The 16,908-nt window shown below is 47.6% G+C and overlaps 1 protein-coding gene across 3 annotated transcripts in view; it reads left to right on the top strand.

Annotated features, from left to right (window-relative positions):
* GRK5 (G protein-coupled receptor kinase 5) overlaps positions 1 to 16,908 on the top strand; it is a 149,020-nt gene that overhangs the window by 84,570 nt on the left and 47,542 nt on the right. For all 3 annotated transcript variants that reach the window (XM_056528874.1, XM_056528873.1, XM_056528872.1), the window contains exons 9-13: positions 10,650 to 10,840; positions 10,919 to 10,956; positions 12,802 to 12,891; positions 12,965 to 13,173; positions 14,820 to 14,957. In XM_056528874.1, coding sequence (XP_056384849.1) covers positions 10,650 to 10,840; positions 10,919 to 10,956; positions 12,802 to 12,891; positions 12,965 to 13,173; positions 14,820 to 14,957 — 666 coding nt within the window. The remainder of the gene's footprint in view (positions 1 to 10,649; positions 10,841 to 10,918; positions 10,957 to 12,801; positions 12,892 to 12,964; positions 13,174 to 14,819; positions 14,958 to 16,908) is intronic.

Raw genomic sequence — 16,908 nt, 5'->3', positions numbered from 1 at the left:
TTTTTACCTGTGCCAGGGTTAGCTGCTCCTTTGGGCACCAGGTGAGGGCGGCTCCATTACTTTTTTAGGACATTGCGTGTACTGTACAGGACCCTGAAGAAGCTCCTGTCCTCTACATAGACAGTGATTACAGCTCCTAGCAGATCTTTCTTACTGTTATATGTAAGGATTTGCTTTATCTATATTATTTATCTACTTATTTTTGTTTAATCCTCCCTTCATTTTTTTCCCCTATTTTTGGAATGACATTTTGGGGCTTCAGAACCAATTACCAGGTTTATGATCTGAACATACAATGGTCGTCCTAGAACTAATTATTATTGTAACTTGAGGGACCACTGTATATATATATATATATATATATATATATATATATATATACACTTGAGAAAGACTGCAATTGGGCAGTTGAAACATTGTTCCTGATGTTGGGTCAATAAATCCTATTCACCTTGTACCTTGGAGTGCTGCAGCTATGGGACCCCTGACCCGGGACCTTTTACCGCCTGCACCTGCTGCTCTTTTCGGAGGTTGTGCTGCTCTACCTGTTTGTTTATATATATATATATATATATATATATATATATATATATATATATATATATATACACACACATATATACACAGTCATTCCCATAAATGTTGGCACCCCTGAATTCTTTCTAGAAAATGAAGTATTTCTCACAGGAAAGGATTGCAGTAACACATGTTTTGCTATACACATGTTTATTCTCTTTGTGTTTATTCGAACTAAACCAAAAAAGGAAGGAAAAAAAGCTAATTTGACATAATTTTACACCAAACTCCAAAAATGGGCTGGACAAAATGATTAGCACCCTTAACTTAATATTTGGTTGCACACCCTTTGGAAAAAATAAGTGAAATCAGTGTCTTCCTATAAGCATCAATAAGCTTCTTACACCTCTCAGCCGAAATGTTGGACCACTCTTCCTATAACCATCAATAATCTCCTTACACCTCTCAGCCGGAATGTTGGACCACTCTTCCTTTACAAACTGCTCCAGGTCTCTTATTGGAAGGCGCCTTTTCCCAACAGCAATTTTAAGATCTCTCCACAAGTGATCAATGGGATTTAGATCTGGACTCATTGCTGACACTTCAGAACTCTCCAGCGCTTTGTTGTCATCCATTTCTGGGGCTTTTTGACATATGTTTGGGGTCATTGTCCTGCTGGAAGACCCAAGACCCAAGATCTCGGATGCAAACCCAACTTTCTTACACTGAACTGTACAGTGCGACCCAAAATCCATTGATAATCCTCAGATTTCATGATGTCTTGTACACATTCAAGGCTCCCAGTGCCAGAGGCAACAAAACATCCCAAAACATCACTGACCTCCCCCATATGTCACTCTAGGTCCTGTGTTCTTTCTATCTTGGTCTCATCTGTCTACAAGACGTTTCCCAGAAGGATTTTGGTTCCTCAAGTTCATTTTGGCAAAATGTAGTCTTGCTTTTTTATGTCTCTGTGTCAGCAGTGGGGTCCTCCTGGGTCTCCTCCATAGTGCGGTCCTCCTGGGTCTCCTCCATAGTGGGGTCCTCCTGGGTCTCCTCCATAGTGGGGTCCTCCTGGGTCTCCTCCATAGTGGGGTCCTCCGGGGTCTCCTCCATAGTAGGGTCCTCCTGGGTCTCCTCCATAGTGGGGTCCTCCTGGGTCTCCTCCATAGTGGGGTCCTCCTGGGTCTCCTCCATAGTGGGGTCCTCCTGGGTCTCCTCCATAGTGGGGTCCTCCTAGGACTCCTCCATAGTGGGGTCCTCCTGGGTCTCCTCCATAGTGGGGTCCTCCTGGGTCTCCTCCATAGTGGGGTCCTCCTGGGTCTCCTCCATAGTGGGGTCCTCCTGGGTCTCCTCCATAGCGTTTCATTTCATTTAAATGTCGACGGATAGTTCACACTGACACTGATGCTCCCTGAGCCTTCAGGACAACTTGTTTGGGGCTGCTTATCCACCATCCGGACTATCCTGCGTTGACACCTTTCATCAATTTTTATCTTCCGTCAATGCCCAGGGAGATTATCTACAGTGCCATGGGTTGTAAACTTCTTGATAATGTTGCGCATTGTGGACAAAGGCAAATCTAGATCTCTGGAGATGGACTTGTAACCGTGAGATTGTTGATATTTCTCCACAATTTTGGTTCTCTAGTCCTCGGACAGTTCTCTTCTCCTCTTTCTGTTGTCCATGCTTAGTGTGGCACACACAGACACACAATGCAGAGACTAAGTGAACTTCTCTCCTTTTTATCTGCTTTCAGGTGTGATTTTTATATTGCCCACACCTGTTACTTGCCCCAGGTGAGTATAAAGGAGCATCATATGCTGGAAACAATCTTATTTTTCCACAATTTTGAAAGGTGCCAATAATTATGTCCAGCCCATTTTTGGAGTTTGGTGACATTATGTCCAATTTGCTTTTTTTCATCCCTTTTTTGGTTTAGTTCCAATACACACAAAGGGAATAAACATGTGTATAGCAAAAGAGGTGTTACTGCAATCCTTTTCTGTGAGAAATACTTCACTTTCTAGAAAGAATTCAGGAGGTGCCAACATTTACATCCATGACTATATATATATATATATATATATATATATATATATACACACAGGGTTCATCGCACAGGGTATATATGAACACAGAGAGGTCATCCTTTATAATATCAATTGTCACAATTACAGACAAACCCCAGACAGTGGCACTGCTCATGTCTTCTACTGAGCATAATGGGTAAACATCCACAGTGCAGAGAGGTAAAGTAAGTCAAATCTTGAATGTAATAACCTGTAAATCCCCGTTTAGCAGCAATCACCTCTGCCTAATGTTTCCTGTAGCTGAAGATTAGCACAATGGCGAGGACGAATTGTGGACCTCTCCTTCCAGCAACGTGTTTAAAATATTCAATATTTCTAGGGGGTCCTTGTGTGCAGCGCCCTCCTAAAGAATACCTGTCATGATCTTGTTACATTTTATAATCCTCCAAGGTCACTGCCCCCATCATGATAAACCATCCCTTGCCTTTATTTTTTGATTTTTTAGTTTTCTACCTTTTTTAGTTTTCTACCTTGCTCTGTATTTTCTGCTTAGTCAGATTCCCAGACTGGGAAGGGGCGTTCCCCAGCAGGTGTGACATCATCTGAAGCCATACAGGGGAGAACTTCCTCCCTCACTCTGCTACACACAGCCCAGAGCAGTTCAGTGTGAGATGAGCTATGATTGGCTAAGGCTGCACACACCTCTCAGCACTCCAGACTGCATTTCCTGATTTTGGACTTCTGTCAGGCCAGCAGGAGTCCAAATTCTGTGCAAAAGATGGAGGGAAATGTGCTCTGGAGAAGCAGGGAGACACCTAGTGGCAGCTTTTTTAAACACAAATATGTAGAAAACTAAAAAATTTTAAACAAAGTACATTAGAAAGACTTTTTTATTTTCCATAAGAAGTGCAATAGCAACAATTAGTTTTAACGACAGTGCCCATTTAAGGTCAGGTCACATCACATCAATAGGCTTTAGGTCGAGACTCGAGCTTGGTCATTCCAAAGACACAAATCTTTAAAGGGGTACTCCACTGGAAAACTATTTTTTTTTATAATTTTTTTAAATCAACCGTTGCCAGAAAGTTAAACAGATTTGTAAACTACTTCTATTAAAAAATATGAATCCTTCCAGTGCTTATCAGCTGCTGTATGCTCCACAGGAAGTTCTTTTCTTTTTGAATTTCCTTTCTGTCTGACCACAGTGCTCTCTGCTGACACCTCTGTCCATTTTAGGAACTGTCCAGAGTAGGAACAAATCCCCATAGTAAACCTTTCCTGCTCGGGACAGTTCCTAAAATGGACAGCGGTGTCAGCAGAGAGCACTGTGGTCACTGTGGACAGAAATGAAATTCAAAAAGAAAATAACTTCCTGTGGAGCATATAAAAGGTAATAAGTGCTGGAAGGATTAGGTTTTTTAATAGAAGTAATTTACAAATCTGTTTAACTTTCTGGCACCAGTTGATTTAGTAATAGTATAGAGAATTTTGGGTATCTCCCAACCGAGTAATGACAATACTCCCAGTCAATTATGCAATCAAAGAGGGGGGGGGAGGAGTGACTAAGACTTAACTTTTAATCAAGTAATCTTAAAAAATATATAGATATATGTGAATGTACAGTGTGGGGTAGATCTGATAATATCTCCCCACCATAAGGACGCAATAATTACACACTGTTAAATGACCACGAGTGTTTAGTATTGTAATTTTAGCATCATCAGTTATTTCCATTAATGTCCGACGCGTTTCGGTCACCATCCATGACCTCCTCAGGGACAGGTAGGGTGCTATTTAATATATCAGATGAGCCCTGCTTATAAGTGGTACAGTCATAAGCCACGTCTACATATAGCAGGGAACAAAACACTCATCACAAGCAGGCAGTGATACCTGGATAGCAGACCCTGGAGCGCCTTGGATATGGTCAATCCCTGGAAAAAATCACATATAAACACAAGCTGCTGTCAGGTCACGTCGCATAATCATTATTACCCTGAAAGAAAAAACAGCCGTGTTACTTACAGTTAGGCGTCTAGCGATAGTCTCCATGTGCATACCCGCTTGGTTACGGGGAGCCGTACAGTCCTGTCGGCTTCTACAGTGCACATGGAGAGACGCCGCGGCGTTCTGTGTAATATCCGATCGCCGGGCGGAAGGGAGGCAGGGCCCGGGTGACGCAACTTCCGGTTTGCGCCGCCGATCCGGAGATGCGTAGCCGCTCTGTGTTAGAGAGCGGTAACTAGGCAACCCGATTAACTCCACTGTGCCCAGACAAAAGAACATGGTTTACAGAAATGAGTAGAACCAAAGGTTTATAGACTAGCTAATTCTGCAACAATGTAGCCTTACTTGTCAAAGTGTTACTATTGGTCAAAAGTGAAGAATAAATCAGAAATTGTTTGGGACATGTGTGAAGAAAATTGGAGGGGCTTATATAATTCTCCATATGATGTAATATAGGAACTATGTATTTTATGACGGATGGGCACAGGCATTGAGACACGTATGGGGAGATCAGGCGAGAGGAGTCATCAAGACACAGTGACATATGGGAAAAGAGAAGGGTCACCTCCTAACAAGTATAGAGGAAGGGGGGGTATGGCAGGGGCCTAGGGGACCTAGTGTGAAGCCTAGATGCAGTCTATACTATTCCCTAAACCTAGGCGGGGTGGCCGCCCTAAAAAGGGCGGTCCCGCACAGGAACCTAGTCTATCAAACCCTAGTAGTCCCTGATATAAAAAAGGGGGGATATACTGCATCATGGGTTGACTACAACCCCCACTAGCTGCCTCTCCAAAATATCCCCCTGCCTATTCCCCGTCACTGTGTCTCAATGAAACTAGTGAAACACAGCATTTCATTCATGCCGTGTGGTGTAACGGTGTCAAGCGTATAAATCCAACGCGTTTCGCGTTGTAATAATAGTTGGTCTAAATCTCCACCGCGTATAGATGGACGCATATTCTCAATGCCATAGAAGCGCAGATGTTTAATGTCGCCCCCATGGACTTCATGGATATGTCTGGAAATAGCTGTGTCTCTCTTGTTCCTCACATCGCCAACATGTTCGAGGACTCGTCTACGGAGCTCACGAATAGTCTTTTCCACGTATTTCAGACCACATGAGCACTCGGCTATGTAGATAACTGCTTTGGTACTGCAGTTGATAAAGGTTTTAATTCTATACATTCTATTAAGCCTTGGTAGTGATATCTGAAGGGTTTTATTCATGTGTGTACAGGCTCGACAGTGACCACACGCATGTGAGCCAGTTAGTGTGGTCCGGTTGACCCATGTGGGGTAGGTGGAATAGGTGAAAGATGGCTGTGAGTCACCATGTCGGCTATACTTTTGCCCTTACGGTATGTAATTTGTGGATATTCTCCTATTAAGGTACGTAGATCTTCATCCATAAGCAGAACACTCCAATGGCGCTGAATAATTTCTCTAATTGGGCCTGACATATTGTCGAATGTTCCAATAATTCTGCATATCCTGGATTCTTCCGTGTGTTGCTTGGGGATAAGTAACTGTTCTCTAGGGGTATCCTTTGCCGTTTTATATGCCAAGGTTAATACATTCTATAAGCCCCTCCAATTTTCTTCACACATGTCCCAAATAGTTTCTGATTTATTCTTCACTTTTGACCAATAGTAACACTTTGACAAGTAAGGCTACATTGTTGCAGAATTAGCTAGTCTATAAACCTTTGGTTCTACTCATTTCTGTAAACCATGTCCTTTTGTCCGGGCACAGTGGAGTAAATCGGGTTGCCTAGTTACCGCTCTCTAACACAGAGCGGCTACGCATCTCCGGAACGGCGGCGCAAACCGGAAGTTGCGTCACCCGGGCCCTGCCTCCCTTCCGCCCGGCGATCGGATATTACACAGAACGCCGCGGCGTCTCTCCATGTGCACTGTAGAAGCCGACAGGACTGTACGGCTCCCCGCAACCAAGCGGGTATGCACATGGAGACTATCGTTAGACGCCTAACTGTAAGTAACACGGCTGTTTTTTCTTTCAGGGTAATAATGATTATGCGACGTGACCTGACAGCAGCTTGTGTTTATATGTGATTTTTTCCAGGGATTGACCATATCCAAGGCGCTCCAGGGTCTGCTATCCAGGTATCACTGCCTGCTTGTGATGAGTGTTTTGTTCCCTGCTATATGTAGATGTGGCTTATGACTGTACCACTTATAAGCAGGGCTCATCTGATATATTAAATAGCACCCTACCTGTCCCTGAGGAGGTCATGGATGGTGACCGAAACGCGTCGGACATTAAGGGAAATAACTGATGATGCTAAAATTACAATACTAAACACTCGTGGTCATTTAACAGTGTGTAATTATTGCGTCTGTTACGCCGAGCGCTCCGGGTCCCCGCTCCTCCCCGGAGCGCTCGCAGCATCCTCTCATTCACAGCGCCCCGGTCAGACCTGCTGACCGGGTGCGCTGCAATATCCCTCCCAGCCGGGATGCGATTTGCGATGCGGGAGGCGCCCGCTCGCGATGCGCATCCCGGCTCCCGTACCTGACCCGTTCCCCGTCGGTCTTGTCCCGGCGCGCGCGGCCCCGCTCCTTAGGGCGCGCGCGCGCCAGGTCTCTGCAATTTAAAGTGCCACTGCGCCACTGATTGGCGCAGCAGGCTTAATCAGTATGTTCACCTGTGCACTCCCTACTTATACCTCACTTCCCCTGCACTCCCTCGCCGGATCTTGTTGCCATTGTGCCAGTAAAAAGCGTTCCCTTGTGTGTTCCTAGCCTGTGTTCCAGACCTCCTGCCGTTGCCCCTGACTACGATCCTTGCTGCCTGCCCTGACCTTCTGCTACGTCCGACCTTGCTCTTGTCTACTCCCTTGTACCGCGCCTATCTTCAGCAGTCAGAGAGGTTGAGCCGTTGCTGGTGGATACGACCTGGTTGCTACCGCCGCTGCAAGACCATCCCGCTTTGCGGCGGGCTCTGGTGAATACCAGTAGCAACTTAGAACCGGTCCACTAGCACGGTCCACGCCAATCCCTCTCTGGCACAGAGGATCCACCTCCAGCCAGCCGAATCGTGACAGAGTCCTTATGGTGGGGAGATATTATCAGATCTACCCCACACTGTACATTCACATATATCTATATATTTTTTAAGATTACTTGATTAAAAGTTAAGTCTTAGTCACTCCTCTCCCCCCCCCCTTTGACACCAGTTGATTTAAAAACATTTTTTCCCAGCAGAGTACCCCTTTAAATGTCTCTTTTTTCCCCCATTCTGTAGTTGTTTTTCTTGGGTGCTTTTGGTGACCGCTCTGAGACAGCAAAGCCCAAACCATGTTGCCCCTTCCCCATGCTCCACATTTGGTATGAGGTTTTGGTGCTGTGTGTAGTGCTCTTTTTCCTCCATTTTTGTCTCATTGTCTTACATCCATGTGATCTTGGAAAAACTCTGGAGGGCCTGTAATGTTTTATTGTGCCCAGTGGTGGCTCCTCCGTGGTGTCCTTCCATGATCACCAATCTTCACCAATCTTGTTCCGTGTTTCTCTAATAGAGGCGACATGAACAGAGGTTTAGTAGTCTGTAGAGTCTTCTGTGTGTCTTCTGCTGTTACCCTTGGGGTTTTTCTCAAATCTGGGTCACCCATTGTACTCATGCAGTTAACCTAACAGGGAACATTCTTGAAGGTATGGGCTGGTGCAAGGATTTTTGCTTGACTCCGCCCTTTAGCCCGCCTTTTTACACGCCCCACCTTACTATGGCGGTGACACACTGTAACAAACCCCCTCCACATGTAATCACCTTACTACTGGGGTGACACACTGTAACAAACCTCCTCCTCATGTAATCTCCTTACTACTGGGGTGACACACTGTAACAAACCTCCTCCTCATGTAATCTCCTTACTACTGGGGTGACACACTGTAACATACCCCCTCCTCATGTAATCTCCTTACTACGGTGGTGACACACTGTAACAAACCTCCTTCTCATGTAATCTCCTTACTACTGGGGTGACACACTGTAACAAACCCTCTCCTTATGTAATCTCCTTACTACTGGGGTGACACACTGTAACAAATCTCCTTCTCATGTAATCTCCTTACTACTGGGGTGACACACTGTAACAAACCTCCTCCTCATGTAATCTCCTTACTACTGGGGTGACACACTGTAACAAACCTCCTCCTCATGTAATCTCCTTACTACTGGGGTGACACACTGTAACAAACCCCCTCCTCATGTAATCTCCTTACTACTGGGGTGAAACACTGTAACAAACCTCCTTCTCATGTAATCTCCTTACTACTGGGGTGACACACTGTAACAAACCCTCTCCTTATGTAATCTCCTTACTACTGGGGTGACACACTGTAACAAACCTCCTTCTCATGTAATCTCCTTACTACTGGGGTGACACACTGTAACAAACCTCCTCCTCATGTAATCTCCTTACTACTGGAGAGACACACTGTAACAAACCTCCTCCTCATGTAATCTCCTTACTACTGGGGTGACACACTGTAACAAACCTCCTCCTCATGTAATCACCTTACTACTGGGGTGACACACTGTAACAAACCTCCTCCTCATGTAATCTCCTTACTACTGGGGTGACACACTGTAACAAACCCTCTCCTCATGTTATCTCCTTACTACTGGGGTGACACACTGTAACAAACCCTCTCCTTATGTAATCTCCTTACTACTGGGGTGACACACTGTAACAAACCTCCTTCTCATGTAATCTCCTTACTACTGGGGTGACACACTGTAACAAACCTCCTCCTCATGTAATCTCCTTACTACTGGAGAGACACACTGTAACAAACCTCCTCCTCATGTAATCTCCTTACTACTGGGGTGACACACTGTAACAAACCTCCTCCTCATGTAATCACCTTACTACTGGGGTGACACACTGTAACAAACCTCCTCCTCATGTAATCTCCTTACTACTGGAGAGACACACTGTAACAAACCTCCTCATGTAATCTCCTTACTACTGGGGTGACACACTGTGACAAACCTCCTCCTCATGTAATCTCCTTACTACTGGAGAGACACACTGAGGCAGAGCGGCGTCCCCATCAAGAGGGCGCTCTAGGCGGCTGCCTATTTTGCATATAAGCAGAGCCAACCCTGCTGAATGTTCTCTATTTGTGGACACTTTGTATAACTGTGAATCAGTGTACACTCAGGTCTTTGGTTTTGTAGCCTTCTCCGGCTTCATGCCTCTTTATGTCACCTTTTCTGAGGTTGTCTGTAAATTGTTTGGATCGTGTATGGTTCACACTAACCTGTTTTCCTTCAGAATCTTATTTTCTCTTCTAGTCAATAACGCAGAGGTTTTCTTAATTTTCTCCCTGCACTGTGGAGGTTTACTTAAAGGGGTAACTCCGCCCCTAGACATCTTATCCCCTATTCAATGAATAGGGAATAAGATGTCTGATCGCGGGGGTTCTGCCGATATGGACCCCCACAATCTTCGTGCAGCACCCACCATTCTAAACAGTATGTTTAGAATGCTGGGTTCCGGCAGCGGGGGTCGTGATGTCACGCCACGCTCACTCATGAGGCTATGCCACGCCCCCTCCATTCATGTCTATGGGAGGGGGCGTCACGCCCCCTCCTATAGACATGAATGGAGGGGTGTGGCTTGATGTCATGACCACGGCCCGAACCCAGCGTTCGGAAGGAAAAGTTCAGAATGCCAGGGTGGTGTGCAGGAGATCATGGGGGTTCCCAGTGGCAGGACCCTCTCAATCAGACATCTTATCCTTTGGATAGGGGATAAGATGTCTTGGGGCGGAGTACCCCTTTAATGTGCTTAATAAAGTACATGAACTGTCTGTGTGCCATTAGTTACATTTTGTTGCCTATAAGTAGAACACGTTGAATTATTGATCAATGCAAAAATCGAAGGAACCTTAAAGGGTTCACTTCTTACAACTGTATATAGATAGTCCAGCATTGGCGACCCCTAGTGTTAGTCACTGGTAATCTAGTAGTCACTGGGGTGCTCCTCAGCTGTTCACACAGTGGCCCCAGCCCATGCTCAGTATATACATGATACAGGAACCATCTAATCTATGGTCGTCTCTACACAAGGTGAACCTGGCATACGCCTATGAGACAAAGGACGCCCTGTGCCTGGTGCTGACACTGATGAATGGAGGGGACCTTAAATTTCACATTTATAACATGGGGAACCCAGGATTCCTGGAGCAGAGAGCTTCCTTCTATGCAGCGGAAATACTGTGTGGCCTCGGTGACCTTCATCGAGAGAGCATTGTGTACCGGTAAGTCACCATTCCAGGCAAGCACGCTACGGGTGAGCACTCCCAACTATCACACTCATTATATTCTGTTTTGTTTAGAGATCTAAAGCCGGAGAATATCCTATTGGACGATTACGGTGAGGATGTAGCATGTGGATGATGCGGGGATCTACTTTATGTGTATGATGGATGAGTAGTTGTGTGCATGAAGAATCTTGTGTCCAGATGTGCAAAATATATATATAAAGATGTGTGACTCAAAATGGAGGAGTCTTGAGGCAACATAGGGGTCTGCAGGGGGGACAGGGAAGTCTGTAGGGGACAGAGGAGTGTGTAGGGGACAGAGGGGTCTGTAGGGGACAGAGGGGTCTGCAGGGGGGACAGGGAAGTCTGTAGGGGACAGAGGAGTGTGTAGGGGACAGAGGGGTCTGTAGGGGACAGAGGAGTGTGTAGGGGACAGAGGGGTCTGTAGGGGACAGAGGAGTGTGTAGGGGACAGAGGGGTCTGTAGGGGACAGAGGGGTCTGTAGAGGACAGAGGGGTCTGCAGGGGGGACAGGGAAGTCTGTAGGGGACAGAGGAGTGTGTAGGGGACAGAGGGGTCTGTAGGGGACAGAGGGGTCTGTAGGGGACAGAGGAGTGTGTAGGGGACAGAGGGGTCTGTAGGGGACAGAGGGGTCTGTAGGGGACAGAGGAGTGTGTAGGGGACAGAGGGGTCTGTAGGGGACAGAGGAGTGTGTAGGGGACAGAGGGGTCTGTAGGGGACAGAGGGGTCTGTAGGGGACAGAGGGGTCAGGGGTAGAGAAGTATGGAGGACAGTGGAGTCTGAAAGAGGACAGAAGAGCCTGGTGGGGGATAGAAGGTCTGGAGGGAACATAGGGGTATGGAAGAGGAGACAGAGGATTTTGGAGAAGGGGACAGAAGGGTCTGGAGGGGATAGATTGCCCTGAAAGAGACAGAAGAGTCTAGAGGGAACAGAGGCATCTGGAGGAGACAGAAGTGTCTTGAGGGGAGGACAGGGGGGTCTGAAGGGGAACAGAAGAGTCTGGAGGGGAACAGAGGAGTCTGGAGGGGAGTACAGGGGGGTCTGAAGGGGAACAGAAGAGTCTGGAGGGGAACAGAGGAGTCTGGAGGGGAGGACAGGGGGGTCTGAAAGGGGAACAGAGGAGTCTGGAGGGGAACAGAGGAGTCTGGAGGAGAACAGATGAGTTTGGAGGGGAGGACAGGGGGTCTGGAGGGGAGGACAGGGGGTCTGGAGGGGAACAGAAGAGTCTGGATGGGAATAGAGGAGTCTGGGGTGGAACAGGTTTGTCTGGAAGGGAACAGAGGAGTCTGGAGGGGAACAGAAGAGTCTGGAGAGGAACAGAAGAGTCTGGAGGGGAACAGATGAGTCTGAAGGGGAACAGATGAGTCTGGGTGGGACACAGATGAGTCTGGATGGGAACAGATGAGTCTGGAGGGGAACAGAGGAGTCTGGAGGGGAACAGAGGAGTCTGGAGGGGAATAGAGGAGTCTGGGGTGGAACAGAGTTGTCTGGAGGGGAGGACAGGGGGGTCTGGAGGGGAACAGAAGAGTCTGGAGGGGAACAGAGGAGTCTGGAGGGGAACAGAGGAGTCTGGAGGGGAACAGAGGAGTCTGGAGGGGAACAGTGGAGTCTGGAGGGGAACAGAGGAGTCTGGAGGGGACAGGGTAGTCGGGATCAGTAAGATGCATCAAAGTTGTTCCCATAAACTGATATCAGAATATCTGAGAATAAACAAATCTCTGCCGATAACAAGTGATCGCTCTCAAGGGAGGGAGGGTGGGGGGAGAGTTACATGATATTGGAGTGGGGCCACAGTAACATGGGGGTATATGCATGGGGGGAGGAGTTTCCTGATAATGAGGCTACAGGTACATAGGGTAGGGGTCTAGGGCTCATGCAGTAGTGGATTCGTATTACTGGTTCCTCATTTCCTCAGTCTTTGTGCTGTTTCTCTTGCAGGTCACATACGGATCTCCGATCTGGGTCTGGCTGTCAAAATCCCGGAGGGAGACTCCATCCGAGGTCGTGTGGGCACAGTGGGCTACATGGGTGAGCACATTACTGTACAGTGTGCGGCTCCATGGGGGTTATCCATGTCACCTTACATCACTCTTCCTTCCAGCCCCTGAGGTTCTCAATAACCAGCGCTACACCTTCAGTCCTGACTACTGGGGCCTGGGCTGCCTGATCTATGAGATGATCGCCGGACAGTCTCCATTCAGGGGCAGGAAGGAGAAGGTCAAGCGCGAGGAGGTGGACAGGCGCGTCCTGGAGACCGAGGAGGTTTATACACACAAGTTCTCTGAGGAGGCAAAGGCTGTGTGTAAGATGGTGAGTGAAGGCCGAGCCCCTGCACTCCTCCTGCACCCCCATATGCCTTATAGAGTGTAAGCTCTTATGGTCTGGACTCTTACCTCCCCCCCACCTCCTGTATCTCCCCATATTTCTTATAGGTTGTATACTCTTATGGTCTGGACTCATCCTCCCCCCCACCTCCTGTATCTCCCCATATGCCTTATAGAGTGTAAGCTCTTATGGTCTGGACTCATCCTCCCCCCCACCTCCTGTATCTCCCCATATTTCTTATAGAGTGTAAGCTCTTATGGTCTGGACTCATCCTCCCCCCCACCTCCTGTATCTCCCTATATTTCCTATAGAGTATAAGCTCTTATGGTCTGGACTCATCCTCCCCCCCACCTCCTGTATCTCCCAATATTTCTTATAGAGTGTAAGCTCTTATGGTCTGGACTCATCCTCCCCCCCCACCTCCTGTATCTCCCCATATGCCTTATAGAGTGTATGCTCTTATGGTCTGGACTCATCCTCCCCCCCACCTCCTATATCTCCCCATATTTCTTATAGAGTGTAAGCTCTTATGGTCTGGACACTTACCTCCCCCCCACCTCCTGTATCTCCCCATATTTCTTATAGGTTGTATACTCTTATGGTCTGGACTCATCCTCCCCCCCCTCCTCCTGTATCTCCCCATATGCCTTATAGAGTGTAAGCTCTTATGGTCTGGACTCATCCCCCCCCCCCCCCACCTCCTGTATCTCCCCATATTTCTTATAGGTTGTAAGCTCTTATGGTCTGGACTCTTACCTCCCCCCACCTCCTGTATCTCCCCATATTTCTTATAGGTTGTATGCTCTTATGGTCTGGACTCATCCTCCCCCCCACCTCCTGTATCTCCCCATATTTCTTATAGAGTGTAAGCTCTTATGGTCTGGACTCATCCTCCCCCCCACCTCCTGTATCTCCCCATATTTCTTATAGAGTGTAAGCTCTTATGGTCTGGACTCATCCTCCCCCCCCACCTCCTGTATCTCCCCATATGCCTTATAGAGTGTATGCTCTTATGGTCTGGACTCATCCTCCCCCCACCTCCTGTATCTCCCCATATGCCTTATAGAGTGTAAGCTCTTATGGTCTGGACTCATCCTCCCCCCACCTCCTGTATCTCCCCATATTTCTTATAGAGTGTAAGCTCTTATGGTCTGGACACTTACCTCCCCCCCACCTCCTGTATCTCCCCATATGCCTTATAGAGTGTATGCTCTTATGGTCTGGACTCATCCTCCCCCCCACCTCCTGTATCTCCCCATATTTCTTATAGAGTGTAAGCTCTTATGGTCTGGACTCTTACCTCCCCCCTCCTCCTGTATCTCCCCATATTTCTTATAGAGTGTAAGCTCTTATGGTCTGGACTCATCCTCCCCCCCACCTCCTGTATCTCCCCATATTTCTTATAGGTTGTATGCTCTTATGGTCTGGACTCTTCCCCCTCCCACCACCTTTTGTATGTGCCCATATATCTTATAGATTGTAAGCTTCTATGTTTATCCATTGGGGCACTGTGTGTGATGATATTGGGTATTACAGGAGTGTTAATGGGAGTCTACGGTGACAGATGGCATCACATATTTCCGGGGCGCTGTTGATGCCGCATTTACCTGATCATTGTCTTCATCCTATAGCTCCTTACCAAGGATGTGAAGCAGCGTCTGGGGTGCCACGAGGGCCGGTCGCTGGAGGTGAAGCGTCACCCCTTCTTCAAGGTCATTAACTTTAAGAGATTAGAAGCTGGAATCATGGATCCTCCATTTATACCTGATGTGAGTATTTTACTGAAATACATATAGTAGTGATAAAAGAAGATGATGGTTGTTCTCCTCAGTACATTGTGATCTCTCTTGTGGATGGTGGTTGTTCTCCTCAGTACAATACACCCTTTCACTTTTTTCCAGGGGCGTACCTCCTTCCCCTCCCCCAACACTCGGGGCCCCCGGACCAAAAAAGGCAAGGGCCCCTGCTAGGCTCTGCAGCTCGTCAATCTTCTGCCACGCTCCTATTCCACCCAAATCCCACACACAATAAACTAAAATTTATATATATAAGAAACACTTTAACGTAGGTAAATTTCCATGACCAATAATACTGGTATACAAGGAGTAAATATGTACCACCACACAATAACTGGATAATACCGCCATACTGTACTGAATAAAACCACTATATACAGACCAGTATACTATAAAGGATCTGTATACAATATAAGTGATTATATACAGGACCATATGGCGGTAGATATCAGCTGTACACAGGATGTGTATACCATATAAGCGATTACAGTTACATTTTGGGACTCACAATTACGTCTTTTCTGATCAGCGGCGTCCTCTTTCCTTTTCTTCTCTGTCCAGATAAGACCGCCATGTGGATCTCTTAACATCTGCAGGAAAAACATGTCAGACTCTGCATATATTCAGTGCCGTCCCATCCTCTACACAATCTTCCCATCTATAGGCCCACAAACTGTAATAATGCCCTCCTTGGTGTCCTGCATAGTAAAAGGGCAGGTAGGTAGGTAGCCAGGTAACCCCCTCTTTCCCATAGGTATATGCAGAGTTACACCCCCCTCTCTTTCCCATAGGTATATGCAGAGTTACACCCCCCCTCTCTTTCCCATAGGTATATGCAGAGTTACACCCCCCCTCTTTCCCATAGGTATATGCAGAGCTAAACCCCCCACCCCCTCTTCCCCATAGGTATATGCAGAGCTACACCCCCCCTCTTTCCCATAGGTATATCTAGGGCTGGGCGGTATACCGGTCCATACCGAATACCACATTTTTTGGGCTGCACGATATGAATTTTCTCCCATACCGCAATACTGGTTGGGCCCCTCCCCCTCGGGAATGTATTATCAGCCTAGCACAGCACTGTCCCCACATGTTCTGCTTCCCCCAATTAATGATCAGCCCAGCTGGGTACTACTCACATATGTCAAGCACTGCCCTCCTCCTCTTTGTTGGGGGCCGCCGGGCGCTGGAACTCTATACTATACACCAGTCGTCTCCAACCTGCAGACCTCCAGATGTTGCAAAACTACAACTCCCAGCATTCCCGGACAGCCGGCGATGGTACTCTCTGTATGCCAGTGGTCTCCAACCTGCGGACCTCCAGTTGTTGCAAAACTACAACTCCTAGCATGCCCGGACAGCCAACGGCTGTCCGGGCATGCTGGGAGTTGTAGTTTTGCAACAGCTGGAGGTCTGCAGGTTTGAGACCACTGCTGGCCAGTGATAGGCTGAGCCCACTGTCATGTATGAAGCCGGCTTCTTACATGACAGTGGGCTCAGCCTATCACTGGCAGGGGCAGGGCATCGCTCTGGCCGGTGATAGGCTGACGGCTGCCCGCGTTCCCGTCCCCAGTGTGCGGCCGACGTGGGTGAGTTAAGTTTATTTTCTGTATCTTTTGCAGCCCGGGCATAGGTATACAGCGTACAGCAGTGGTCTCAAACCTGCGGACCTCCAGCTGTTGCAAAACTACAACTCCGGGCATGCTGGGAGTTGTAGTTTTGCAACAACTGGAGGTCCGCAGGTTGGAGACCACTGGCGTACAGAGAGTTCCATCGCCGGCTGTTCGGGATTGCTGGGAGTTGTAGTTTTGCAACAACTGGAGGTCCACAGGTTGGAGACCACTGGCGTACAGTGAGTTCCATCGCCGGCAGCCCCCAACAAAGAGGAGGAGGGCAGTGCTTGACATATGTGAGTAGTACCCCG

The sequence above is a fragment of the Hyla sarda genome, chromosome 7, assembly GCF_029499605.1.
Source record: "Hyla sarda isolate aHylSar1 chromosome 7, aHylSar1.hap1, whole genome shotgun sequence".
In the NCBI taxonomy this organism is placed as follows: Eukaryota; Metazoa; Chordata; class Amphibia; order Anura; family Hylidae; genus Hyla; species Hyla sarda.
The sequence above is the reverse complement of the archived record's forward strand: the minus strand, read 5'-3'. Positions and strand labels throughout refer to the sequence as shown.